The 13,566-nt window shown below is 50.9% G+C and overlaps 1 protein-coding gene across 1 annotated transcript; it reads right to left on the reverse strand.

The window, feature by feature from the left end:
- Positions 1-5,392: 5,392 nt before the first annotated feature.
- LOC104337103 (uncharacterized) lies at positions 5,393-11,885 on the reverse strand. The gene is made up of 2 exons (XM_009942988.2): positions 11,602-11,885; positions 5,393-9,358 (listed from the first exon to the last, which is right to left on the reverse strand). Exon 2 carries the CDS (start codon positions 9,034-9,036, stop codon positions 7,234-7,236), a length of 1,803 nt encoding a protein of 600 aa, XP_009941290.2. The 5' UTR covers positions 9,037-9,358; positions 11,602-11,885; the 3' UTR covers positions 5,393-7,233.
- Positions 11,886-13,566: the final 1,681 nt, after the last annotated feature.

Genomic DNA, 13,566 nt, shown 5'->3' on the forward strand with positions numbered 1-13,566 from the left:
CTGCTGGGTGAGCGATTCATACTGGCAGAGCTACACACTGAAGTATGTGGATGTAGAGGGCGTATTCGGACTGCACAGATGTCTAATGCTACAATTACGTGCCTGCTGTCCAAAATTACCCTGCAGACTGGGGCTAAACCCTGTGAATTGTCTTACTGAGAGCAGCAGGATGCCTGCTGTCCTCAAGCTCAGCATCCAGCTGACCATGCTGGGATGCGATACTAGCGCAGACCTTCACAGCTCTGTGCCGCTTTCCGTGATGGGGTCTTGGCGACCAGTGTGTGAAAAACAAGCGGAGTGGAGTTCAGCAATGTTCAGCTTTGCATTAGCAGCTGAGCTGCTGTGAGCCCCCGGCATCTGCAAGCAATTTGGTGAGCAGAAAGGGGCCCCCTTATGTTGAGCTAAATTTGGATTGCGCATATTATTTGGATGGAAATGTTAAAAAGAAAAGTACACTGTTATTTTCTTTGCTACAGACTTTGTCCTATATTTAACAAGAATGTTTTCAGGTGGTGAAAGAATTCTCATTCTGACAGACATCTAATCACAGGGTGTCCTTGTTAATTCAGCCCTAGGAAACAGAGTGGTGCTTAGCATAAAAAGCAAAGCAAATACACTGAAGGAGTATTCAGTAAGGATAGGAAATCCCTCATGGAAATATTACTGCAAATATGTTCTCCTATAGATGAGAAATATTTCCAGGCATCAGAGAATCTCTCCCTCCCCTTTCTCCCTCGCTGCTGACTCCCAGTGTCAGTGTAGCAGAGGACAGCAAGACAGTGAATGTCCCAGCTGTGGGGACAGCCCCCTCCAGCCCCATTTACCTTAACTTCACTAAGGTTTAGCTGGTTGAGAGTTTCTCAGGCAGACAAAGTCTTCTTAGTGAAAGCAATCCAGGTCCATCTTCTCCAGAAGAGCAGACATCCAGGACTGCTTCTTCCCCAACTTTATCCATGCTCCATGGGACTGAAGTGCTGAGCCACAGGAAGCCTGTGTCAAAGGTTTGCAAAAACTACCCAGAAAAAGAGGAGAGAAAGGCACTCAAAAAGAGGCAGAGAGTGCTGCAGGAATCAGGCTCCCAGACCATCTGGGCTAGGTGTGACTGTCGTCCCTTAGAGCATCCCTCTTCCCCAGGACTGTAAGACAGGGCTGGGAAAGCACAGGATGAACCTCTACGGATCTTGCTCAGAAGAGAAGCTCCCCATGCTCTGTCGTCCTGGGCTTTAATAGAGACAAACAATAAGGAACACCTGTAGGGTCTGGGGTGGTTTCTACCATACATCACTTTATAGACAAGAGGAACGTCTCAGCAAGATCAGCTGTGCCCCACTTGTGCCTCTGAGATGCTGCTCCCTGCAGAGTGAGCAAAGGGCTGCTGATTTGTGACTCATTTCCCCATCTTTCCCATTACATCTACAGAGCTGGGGTCTGTGTGTGTGTGAGCTACCTGATTTTGGGTGGTCCATCCAAGGAAACTCATCACAAGCTCCTTAGCTGCTGATCACACCTGAACCCTTAGCTGGGGACAGAGGCAGGCATGCAGGGAGCTGGTCAGAGGGTTTTGCAATTAGAGATCAGCTTGTAGCAACGACCGCACGTGGGCTCATGCTCAGGACACGAGCTCTCCTGGTTTATCGCTCCTTCACGCACTTCAGGTCTTGCTGACGGAAGAAGGCAGAGAGGCTTGCAGGTGCTTCTGGGGACACCCTGGTATCTGCATGCCCACACAGCTGCTCTCCCTCCTGCAGCCCCTCCTAACAACCCCACACACCCTATCTCTGCCTCTGGGAGTGGTGAGGGCTGGCTGCTCCCCAAGGGGTGGGGAGCCATGGGGACCCTAGTGCAGGCAGGGCTTGTGGGGTGCAGGCTCTCAGGGGCTGGGCAGAGCAGGCAGAACCTCCATTCAGCACTGGTTGGGGCCATTACACTTTTAAGGGCATGGAGTGATAGGACAAGGGGTAATGGCTTCAAGCTGAAAGAGAGGAAGTTTAGATTAGATATAAGGAAGAAATTCTTTACCATGAGGGTGGTGAGGCCCTGGCCCAGGTTGCCCAGAGAAGCTGTGGCTGCCCCCTCCCTGGCAGTGTTCAAGGCCAGGTTGGACGAGGCTTTGAGCAACCTGGTCTGGTGGAAGGTGTCCCTGCCCATGGCAGGGGGATTGGAACCAGATAATCTTTAAGGTCCCTTTCAACACAAACTGTTCTGTGATTCTATAATTAAGGCTTGTTGGTGCCCTCAGGACCCTGATGTTCAGCCTGGGAAAACAATAGCAGGCGATGCTTTGAAGAGAGGAACCAGAACCCAGGAAGGCACAGGAACACCCACAAGCTCATTCCTCCCTCACCCTGCTATGAGCATCAAATGGAGTCATCAGCTGTAACACCCTACGAGGGGCTTTAATATAGCCTGAAGTCACTTATAATAAATTAATACCAACAGGCACAGCTGTAAGGAGAATTTGATCTGGCTCTAACACCTCCCCACCAGGTTTTCATGGCGTTTCCCAGGCTCTGTCTCTCCATGTTGTTAGATCTGATGCACAACTCATTTTTGCCATCTGCTCAGAGGCTTCACCATCACCTCTTCCATACTTCACATTCCCCCCTCCTCTCCCTGCTCTTCAGCCTGCCCCAGACTTGTTAAAGTTATTGCAAGTGAATTCAACTGAAGCAACGCGTTCTTTGTCACAAGGTTTTTTCTGCTTCTTTGCCTGTCCACTCTGACGGGGACGTTTTGGGCCCTGCCATACTGGCTGAATGAGCGTGTGCCCTTGACTACACATGATGCACTGCAGGTCATCTGGGCAGCTTAGCCTGTAGTTTGCAAGGTCATGAGTTTCCTCTCTTGAGTCCTTTCTCCCCAGAGTGAGCTCCCATCAGTGCTGTTTGCAGCTCTCCCGCAGCGACTGGCTTTCTGCTCTGCAGACGTGTCTAAGGGCAAGCGAACTTCAGCACAGGTACAGTGATGGCTTACTCTCGCACGACTTCAAAACCCCATTACTCTCCTAGTAGAAGCTGTCCTCTACATTCAGACCCTCACTGTTCAGCCTGTTTTGTTCCTCAGAGGCCAACACACATGGAAAAATGAGAACAGTCTGTAACCTATTCCACTTGCAAAGCACATTATCCTATTTTTCAGATGATGAAAAAGAAGAAAATCTTGTGACTTGGTAGGGAAGGATCTCCAGGTGTCTGCTTCCTACTTGTGCCTGCACTTGGAGGAGGTTGGTGTCTTTGAAACTGCAGCTCCTCAGGGAAGAGGCCAGACAGCAGCAGAAGAGACAGAAATCAGCTTGGGATGGAAAAAAAGAGTGAGCAGTGGGGCTCTGCAATGTCCCCCGTGGGGCATCAGTCCTATTACAAAGGATAGCAATGGGCTGTAATCACCTCCTGTGCAATTAGCAGAGAGCCACAGCCCAGCACTGCCCACCTCACCCACCCCATCCCAGGGGCTGCTCTTGTTTGCAGGCTAACACTGACACTAGAAAAGGAGAGCACAGATGTTTCTATGACGTTATTCAGAAAATCTTCAGGTGGGGACTAGTCAGAAACTTCAATCCTTTGATGGAGATCTCTCACCTTTGCTTTATTCCAGCACAAGAAATCATTTTCAAGGGAGGGATTGTGCTTTGGGTCAGGAGGTGGCGGCAGTGGCTCCAAGGGTTCCTTGGCTACAGGTGGTTCAGCTTGATAGCCTGGTCCCATGTGGTGCTACCTAGCTGTGTCACTTTGGCCCTGGATGGGATGAGAGGTAGCTAAGGTGGTGGTAAGTAAATACTCATTCCCCATGAAGGCTCTTAGTCGAAAATGAACAGATAAAGTGTGCGTAGAAGTATGTAATACAGAGTGTTCTGTTGCTCACCCAGTTTTCACCCTGGTCTTTTTCCTCTCCTCACTCCCCATCTGTGGTGACACCGTGCTCCATGCAGCCTGGGATTCTCAAAGAAGTTCTCATGGGAACCATCATGTTCCCAAATGGTAAGTAAACATCCCAGGGCACTTATGTCCGAGCAGATATTTGCTCTGGCCTCGAAGAGCCTCTGGTTCCCACCATACCAGAACTTGCTGAGCACCAATCAGCTCCACACGTCCCATCGAAGCATGAAATATACACTGTCACGCAACACAGCCTGTCTCCATCTCCCATCCAGGCAGGCTGTGCTGAATGCTGGAGGCAGAACAGATGCTGAGATGATACACACAGACAGTCAACGAGTCAACGAGGTGATCAAAAAAATGATCCCACAGCCAAATTCCTCCTGAAAACCACAGAAACAATGTGCATAGCTACAGACAGCACAGCAGTGGTCCCAAGACAAGCCCTACCTGACCCACTGTGCAGGACCAGCAGATATCATCAGAGCTTGGATCTCACTTCGTTAACATAAATTTTACTTTGATCTAACTCCATTGGTTTCAGCTTGACCATGCTGAATTTACTGAATAGACCTGCAGGCAAAATCAGACCTTGTGGGCATCCTTTTCATTTGGTGACTGAAACTGCTCAGCGAACGCTTACAGCTGTGGTTTTCTGCATAAAATCTGTGTAGTGCAGAGTGGGGAAACGATTTGGATTTTAAGCATTGTATTATTACCAGGGAGCCCTTGTAATGGGTTTAGGGAGAAAAAGATGAAGGCTGTTTTGCTACTGGGGGGGTGAGGATTTGACTTTGTTCAATTCCCAGATAAATCTGTTTTTTTCTCATGGAGCTGGGATTATTCCATGGTGCTTATCCAAACCCAGCACAACTGTCCGCAGAAGACACCAGAGCTGGCAGCCCAAATTATCTGTAAGGCATCTTTTGGAGGTGTCCTGGAAAAACTTGTAGTGCAATGTCCCAGGCAGATCTTATTGGTACCCAAGCACTTAGAAGACTCCCTTTACACTTGGACAGCTACAGGTGGGACACTCAGGGTGGAGTTTAACTCATAGATGAAAACACCCGTACTTAGTGCATCTTTTCAGTTTCTCACACCATGGTGTCTGGTGAAATTTGAGATGCTCTTCCTGGCCTCCAGTTGCTCATCCAGAAAGGTCAAGGCCTCCCATAAGGCCTGTGTCCTTCTCACCCTATGCAGACACCTTAGGATACTTCCCAAGGGACCTGTGCATGGGTCACTGACTGGAGCCCTGGGGTCAACATGTGGAGGTCTGAGCTCTCAGCATAGCTGGTGGAGAGCTGGTCAACACAGTCAGCAGAGCCTGGAGGGCTCTTCACCAAGAACATGTATTTGGTTACCACTGGTATGCATCTTGCTCTGGCATTGTTCACTTGCTGCACTGTGGGTAGAATGCAGAGTGGTTCTCTCATTGATAGCTTATGAAAAAGAAAACAACCAGAAAAGAGGCTCACTTTATTTCCTTTTTTCTTTAAATAGTTACTTTATTGAGGAGATATTACAAACTATCAGCCCCGATTTTCCCCAGAAGCTGGGCCACCTGTGCTGGCCATGGTCAACAGTGGAAGACCCAGGAAAGCTACAGACATTGACTCACTGCCCTCTCGACGTGCACAGTGATACAGTTGGCAAACCCCTCACACCAGTTCCTCTTCCAGGTAAAAATCTCTAGCCCTACGCTAGGCTAAAGAAAAGGAAATGAATGCCAGCCGTCTGGTGATTACTTTCCCCCCGCTGAAGGGCTCTGCGCTACCTCTGCCCCTCAGCAAGCCTAACAGAGACTGTTTCGCTAGTTTGACTCAGCCATATTCTTCCCAAGGAACAGTTTCCCAGTCCTACAGTGAACCATCTACCCACCATATGGCCCAGACTCAATTTTCTAAAAGGGTTGTCCCTTAGACTTCCCCAGAACATGTGAAACTTGTGGTTTTCCCCTATATATCTGCCTTTTCTTCTCCATGAGGTCAGAGGGATTTGAGAGAAAGCTTCATATCAACTCATTTGTCGATGGGTTATACATGAGGGTGTGGATATATGGGGACAGAGACAGGATCCTTCAGATGCTGTCAGAGCTTGCTCTGTTGTCTGAAATCACATCCTGGGCCTGGCTATACCAAACGCTGAGGGAGTCTGAAATCCAAAATCACTCTGTGCTTTTGGGGTTTGGCAGTTGTACTCAGTGTTGGGCTTGAGTCATCACAACAAAACACCTCAACCCAATGGTGTCCAAGTAGCCAATGAAGGCAAAGCTGAAGTACAATTTTCCCTGTTCTCTGCCTTCCCACCATGCCTCAGTTTCCCTGTCTGGAGAGCAGCTGCTCCAGAGCAGGCAGTGCAGACAACCAGCAGCCTGGATTTGGAGCATCATAGCAGGTAGTTGCCCAAAGTCATGCCGCATGACTTTCAGATGCCTCAGAGAGGATGCTACCCGCATCCTGGGAGAAGGAAGTTTGTTCCTTGTGGGTTGGGAAGGGTACCTTTTCCTACACAAAACCAGAGAGGTAGAGCTATAATGTCAACATGGAATGTTTTTCCACTTGCCTCTTGGACTCTACATATTACAGCAACACAATGAACCTTTGCTCTGCAGTGCCCAGGTGGTCACGTAGCAGTGCTGCAGAGAAATCTTCAGGAGTGGCTCTGGGGATTGTGTACTCCCTCCACATCTCCACTTCACCAGGGACTTTCAAGACACAAAGATCCATCAGACTAGGGAACATTCAAACAAAATCATCAGCAGTGAGCAATAAAGACTGCTGAACTGCCCATACTTCTGAATAGCTGCACAATCTCCTTTACACCAGGGAGAGGAAGGGAAAACATCCCAACAGGGAAATAGTTTCCAGTTCTCTGGTCTGTGAAGTCTAAAGATTGTTTCAACTATTCCTGCCCCTTGGTTCGAATTCCCTAAATCATGCCCAATAAAGTTAATATCCTACCAAGAGCTTCACAGTAACTGGTAGGGAAGCAGGTGACTGAGAACTAGCACCGGCATCGGCTGAAGCTGGTGAAGTCACTGATGCCTCTGAGACTTGTGGTGGTCAAGCCACCTGCTCATCAGAGATGTATAATTCGATGCTAAAATAGCAGGAGAGGACTGGTTTCCAGCAGTGCTCGGCCCTCTCAACCTCACGGTCCCCTCAGGTTGACCTCCCCACCCCAGGACTTTGCACACATAAGGCTGGCAGAGTTTGTCTCCATCCCACCCCTTTCCCAAAGGACTTTTCCCCAAGAACGGGCACCAGACATGCTCAGCTCTCCTCTTCATGCTTCATGGGGGCCAGAGTGTCTGCTCAGTGTGGTGGTGTCCAGCGCGGGCCCTTGTGGCCTCCCCTCATTTTGCGCTGGAAGAAGTTCCTTCCCGTGAATGGATTTTCTGGTGCCTCCTCAGGTACTTCTTCAGCCGATATCTCTTCCCACAGACCCCACACTTATAGGCCCCACCTCGGGAATGGAGCAACTGGTGTTTAATAAGATGGCGCTTCTGAGGGAAGCATTTTCCACACTTGGTGCACTTGCAAGGCCCCATGCGGAGGTGGATTGTTTGGTGCCGGAAGAGGTTGGCCTTCTGGTTGAAGGTCTTCTCACACTCAGGGCACTGGTAGGGCTCCTCCTTGGTGTGGATCCTCTGGTGCCGAACCAGATTCGACCGCTGGGTGAAGCTCTTCCCGCACTCGGTGCATTTGAAGGGCTCGCTCATGTGGACTCGCTGGTGGCGGATCAGCTTGCGATTCATGCGGAAGCTCTCCCCGCACTCACTGCACTTGTATGGACCCTCACTTGTGTGGATCTTCCTGTGTCTGGTCAGGTTTGATTTCTGATTGAAACTCTTCCCGCACTCGGGACAGGGAAATATCCGTTCACCCTTGGGAGTTCCTTTTGCTGAGGGATCTTTCTTGGACATGGATCTTTCCTGGTTCTCCAGCATCCCCTCTTTGGTGGGCTGATAGCAGTTCTTCTGCTTCCTGTTTGGGCTCTGGCTCTCCTGGTGGTTGGCCTCCCCACCAGGTTCCTCTTTAATTTGGCTCCTCTGGATAGCACTGAGGTTTCGCTTCTGTCCATAATGCATCCAAAATTCAGTGCTTTCCTGTGGTTCTTCCTTCACATGGAGCACCCTATTACTGGCTATAGGGACTTCCCATTCATGCTGCCCACCAGCATCTTCTTCCTTTTTAAGCCGTCTCCCCTGTAAAACCATCAGTGGGATGTTTGGATCAAAGAGCTTTCCATAGTCTGGGTTTTCTGGTGGCTCTTCCTTGATGTGAAGTTTCTGGCAGGCTGTTGCAGTAACATTTGCTTTGTCGACAGTGGATGGTTCTGGTTCCTCCTTCATCTGGATTTTCAAAGGAGGGCTTTTTGGATTAGATGGTTTTCTAGGTATGCTACACCCCTGGGCTACATCTCCTTCACGGGACATACTCTCCAACATCTTATCCTCTGATCTGAAAGCAAAATCAGGCTCCTCTTTAATCTGGATGACCTGGAGAGACACATCATTGATGTGTCCGTCAAGTGGCTTTTGCTTAGCATGGTTCCTCTGGTGGACATTGAAATACCGCTTGGTGCTCAAGCTCTTCCCACACTCTGAACAAATGAAAGGCCCTCCGCGGAGATGTATCTTCTGGTGGGCCAGCAGTGTGACACTTTGCGCAAAGCACCTGCTGCAGTGGGGACATTTGAAGGGCTTCTCCCGCTTGTGGATCTCCCTGTGGGCAGTGAGGGTCCCCTTCTTCACAAAGCTCTTCCCACACTCGGTGCAGGCAAACGGCCTCTTCTCCGTGTGTGTCCGCATGTGGATATTGAAGTAGATCTTTGTGCTCAGGCTCTTGCCGCAGCGGGTGCAGAGGTAGGGACCACCCTTGGCGTGTGTCTTCTGGTGGGAGGCCAGGCACATCTCCAGGCGGAAGCAGCGCCCGCACTCCCCACAGCAGAAGGGCCTCTCTCCTGTGTGGATGCTCTGGTGGGTCGCGAGGTGGCCCCGGGTGGTGAAGCACCTCCTGCACTCCCCGCAAGTGAAGAGCTTCTCCGCCATGTGTATCCGCTGATGTCTCCTCAGGGTTCCGTTCTTGCTGAAGGATTTGCCGCACTCCTGGCACGGGTGGGTCTTTAGCACCACGTGCTTCATCAAGTCCTTCATGGCAGCAGTGCTCTGCGCCCAGCGGTGCGTGGTGGGGCTGCCAAGCAGCCAGCAGGTACGAAAAAGCCAGGGTGCTACGAGAAGGATACAGAAACCATTGGGATACACACATCAAAGTGTACTTTAATGGAAGTACTTTATTCCTCCTGAGGGAAAGGGTGCTCTTGCTGTACGCCAGGCCAACAAGGAGTGTGTGGTCTTCCTCATTTCTCAGCCTTCTTCCACCTCAGCTTGCAGATGCCATGTCTGTAACTCCATCTCCTGCCTCCTTTGGTCTCCTAGAGAGGCTTCCCTGTCATTCCTGGAGATTCAGGTTGCCGGCCTGAAAAAGTAAAGGGAAAATTATTAAATCATTATTTCTTCTCCACCTCCTGTGTTCGCTATGTAAACACAACGGGTGGCACCTTGGCTGCTCCATGGGAGACTGAACCTGAGAGCTTTGAAGCCACAGGCTCAGCTGGACTCCAGCAGAGAGAGCAGGAACAGGCTAATTTCCCCTGGCGACGGGGCATCCGTGACGCACTCGCTGCTGCAATGACACTGAGGTTTCAGCTCTACTGCTACAGCACCAGTGATCTACTCTCAGCATAGTCCTCTGTCCTTTGACCAAGAAGATTTCTAAGTAATTCTGTTAATTAATTAATGCACTTTGAAGTAGTTGTTGTAATTAGTCCCATTTTTGAGGACTGACTGTGCAGCAATCAAAATCCCACAAACCTAGAATTAAAACAAACTGGGCAGCATCTGCAAACCGGGAATGTGCTACTTCGGACTGGCAGACCGCCATGCCGGGGGGAAGACACATCAGTGGTGTCCTCAGTGTGCAGCCGAAGAGGTGAGACATGGAAACCTAAAGTGACTTCGTCTTCCTCAAGAGGGTTCAACTGACAGCAGGGTCCTATGTGTGTCCATCAGAAAGAAAAAATAATCAGGGCCAACAGAGATGTGAGCAACGTCTCCTGTCAGGACTGTGAATTGCAGCAGGCAAAACGGCCAGAAAGATCGAGGGGAGGAAGGCAGCGGTGCTGGAGATGACTGTCAACAAGAGTATGAGTGGCTGGGCAGGCTTTTGCTGATGGTACTGATGGCTGAAGGTGCTGCTGCCAAAATCAGCAGTACCTGGGCAGGCAACCAGCAAGGACGCGGGCTGTCGGTGAAATCTGTCCCTGGAGGTCCGGGTCGCTGGGAAGGCTGTGGCTGAGAAGATGAGTCCCTGGGGAGGCTGTCACTGAGGTGTAGGGGACCGGGGAGTGGGAGAACACCGTGGATCAGGGGACAAGCAATAGGAGATGTGGAGTACAAACAACCAAGCACAACTGCGGTGGGGATTTTGCAGCACACGCTCCTCAGAGGAGAGAGGCCAGAGTGGCAAATAAAGTGGGCAGCCATTTCAGATTTCAGGGGAGAGTTATAAAGGGGAAAGTTGCTTCAGATTTAGTTGTGCCACTCATGATTCCCCTTCAGCTAACCCATCTGGATCCCCACCGATGCTGGTAAGAGCTACCACCGAAGCCCAACGGTGCTTCTGGCCAAGCTGAATTCTCCATGCTTGTACAGAGTAACCACAGGAAAACAAAAACAACAAGAAAAATAAAACCCATAACAACTACCTGCAAAGTTATACTGAGCCAGGAGAGAAAACATACCCACTTGGAGCACATACTGGGTTTAGTGTTTGCTAGTGGAGAGGAGACTCCGAGGGGGGCCAGGCCCCCTCCCTAGGTGCAGAAGCCCTATGTGACACCTACAACAGGTTTTAACTCAGCAGACAAAGCCTCAGCAGCAGCCAGGCTGGAAAGAGGACTCAGCAAAGCCCAGTAGTGTATTTTTACTGAGGAAGGTCACTAACCCCCTGAGTGCGTAGCCGGTTTAGCCTCCCATCACCAAGGACACAAACTGAGGCACAGGAAGTTCTGTCTGAACATGAGGAAGAACTTCTTCCCTCTGAGGGTGACGGAGCACTGGAACAGGCTGCCCAGGGAGGTTGTGGAGTCTCCTTGTCTGCAGATATTCAAGACCCGCCTGGACAAGGTCCTGTGGAGCCTGCTGTAGGTGACCCTGCTTCGGCAGGCGGGTTGGACTAGATGACCCACAGAGGTCCCTTCCAACCCCTACTATTCTGTGATTCTGTGATTCTGTGACCCCCTGACGGGTCTGGATGATGCTGCAGGGACGTGCTTGGCCGTAGTCACTGGTGGAGCGGGCGCCATGCTCGCTGCCGTGCCCATGGCCTCTCTCATCACCATGGATGCTCGCCGCCGGTCCCTTAGGGGAAACAAATCACTGGCAGCAGTGTTCCAGTCGCCTCTGGGTTTTTGCAAAAAGCAACAAATCCCTGAATTCAAATCAGAGTAAATGAAGAAATTCCTGCCTACTTTCTCCCTTTTTATTTTTTCCCCCCCAGTATCCAGATCCTACTGATCCAAATCCTGCCTTTACTTCCAGCGCTGCGACCCCTCGGGCTCAGGGTTTGAATCAGGGGCAGAACCAGATCCCAGGGAGCTGCTTCATCTTTTATTCGGGCTACCCGGACAAACGAAGGGCGGTTGGCTGAAAGCACCTTACCTGAGCGGGCCATCACCCTCTGGCCGGCATTTCTCTCCTCTGGGGCAGTCTCAGTGGCACAATGGTGTCTGCGACTTGGCTGCAAGTTGTGTTGCAGCCGCAGCTGGTTTGACCTAAAGGAAGTCTGTGGCCAGTGCGGTGAGAGCTACCGGAGGAAGGGTGAAGCGAAACCAAGACAAAGAGCAAAGGTTGAAGGAGGAGGGGGAGGACAGGGGCGATGCTCTCCGCTCGTGCCACCCGGACGGATTTTCACGCCACCGCCAAGGCGTTCGCTGGAGCTCAGGGAGGGAGAGGAGGGGAATTTCTCCCTGATATGCTTTTCTTCTGCACCGCTATATTGGTGGGAAGCTGGAAGGGTCCCCGGCTTGCTCTGCCTTCTGGGAATTGTAGTTCTCCCCAGCAGCTCTGGTCCCCCATCCTGCCCTCGCTGCCCAGGCAGCTGGTGGGTCAGGATCAGGTCATTTCTCTCTTGCCCCAGCTCAGTGTTCGCTATTTTTTGTTGTGGGAGGGATAACATCCTGTAGTGCTGCGAGCATCCTTTTTCCCTCCCAGGCTGATTGTCTGGGACATGCTCCAGGAAGGGTCAGAAGAGGAAAGATGCATTTCAGGGAGTATTTCCGTGTCTGTAGCAGCCTGCAATCCCCCTGTGGGGAGGCAGCAATGGAGGCTGGTGCGTAGTTTCCAGCAAAAAATCCCTTTTAATGCTTAGTGAAAGCATAAAGGGAATGTGCATATTTGGCACGGGTGGACATTGAGGCGTATGGACCTGATTTAGCAGTATGACGAGCACCACCAGGGAGAGGCTGAGCCTCAGCAGGACCTCACAGGCAGCGCCCGGACCTTCCTGGATCTGCCCCGCACAAAGAAGCTTAGAGACTCAGCAGGAAGCTCTAGCCCAGGATGCTTCTCTGGGAGAGTTTTCGGAGCGTGTGCATGATGAAAAGCTGCTTTGGCATGACTCTTCCCTGGGGCAGTGATTAGGGCTTGTCACATGTCTCTGAGGTTGGAAAATAACACTCAGTCCTGCATAAACCAGCACCCCCAATCCTGTCCTAAATACTATACAAGGCTGCAAACATCCTATTCTCCTCCTCTTTGATTCAGGGAAACTGAGGCAGGGGGTAGTGAGGTGCCTGGCTCAGGTCACACAGGGAAGTTCAAGGTTACAGGGTCCCTGAATTCAGATCTGGTCTAGACACTGTATGTGCCTTGGATAAAGTCTGCTGATGTATTTTCTACCCCAGAACAAACCAGCAGTATGAGGCAGCAGCACCAGTATGAAGGTGTACCTCCATTCCAGCTTGTATCTCAGTCCAGTGGAGGAAAAAGTCATACAAATCTGACATCTTTATACCAGTGCATGCACAGCAGCAGATACACAAGCCTCATTCAGTTTGCCCTACTGAAAGTCTTCTGCTTTGATGCATGAAAGTGCCACAGCAAGTCCTGCGCAGACAAGGGAGACCACGGTGTTAGGCCACAGTAGACCCCAGGTATGCTGAAGTGAAATTCCTCATATGCGGTACTCTTTAGGCAACATGCCACCCCTTTTCCATCCTTTCTATTTCCATAATACCTTCCCACAAATTCTGCCTACCAAGACTTGGGATGGTGCCAGTCATCAGCTCCATTGACCGGCCCCATCTTGGTGTGTGGCACCATGGAGAGAGAGGGGTTGAGATGGGACAAGGATGAGGGGGTCACCTGGAGCAGCTGGAGGGACCATCTGTGTGACTCCTTTGCTGCTGGACAGATCTGGAGGAAGGGGCCAGGATCACGACGTTTCAGCTGTGTCAGGGTCCAGTCATCCACTGAAGCAAAATTCACCTTATTCTGAAACACCTCTAGTAGGGCAGATGACTTCTGTCCTCACAGCTCCTGTTTCTCTCCATTGACATCTGCATTTTCCCAGGGGAGTCCCCCCACAGCTCACTCTCTCCTTCAAGCGGACCAAACCTGCCTGCT

This window comes from Opisthocomus hoazin, chromosome 4 (assembly GCF_030867145.1).
Source record: "Opisthocomus hoazin isolate bOpiHoa1 chromosome 4, bOpiHoa1.hap1, whole genome shotgun sequence".
In the NCBI taxonomy this organism is placed as follows: domain Eukaryota; kingdom Metazoa; phylum Chordata; class Aves; order Opisthocomiformes; family Opisthocomidae; genus Opisthocomus; species Opisthocomus hoazin.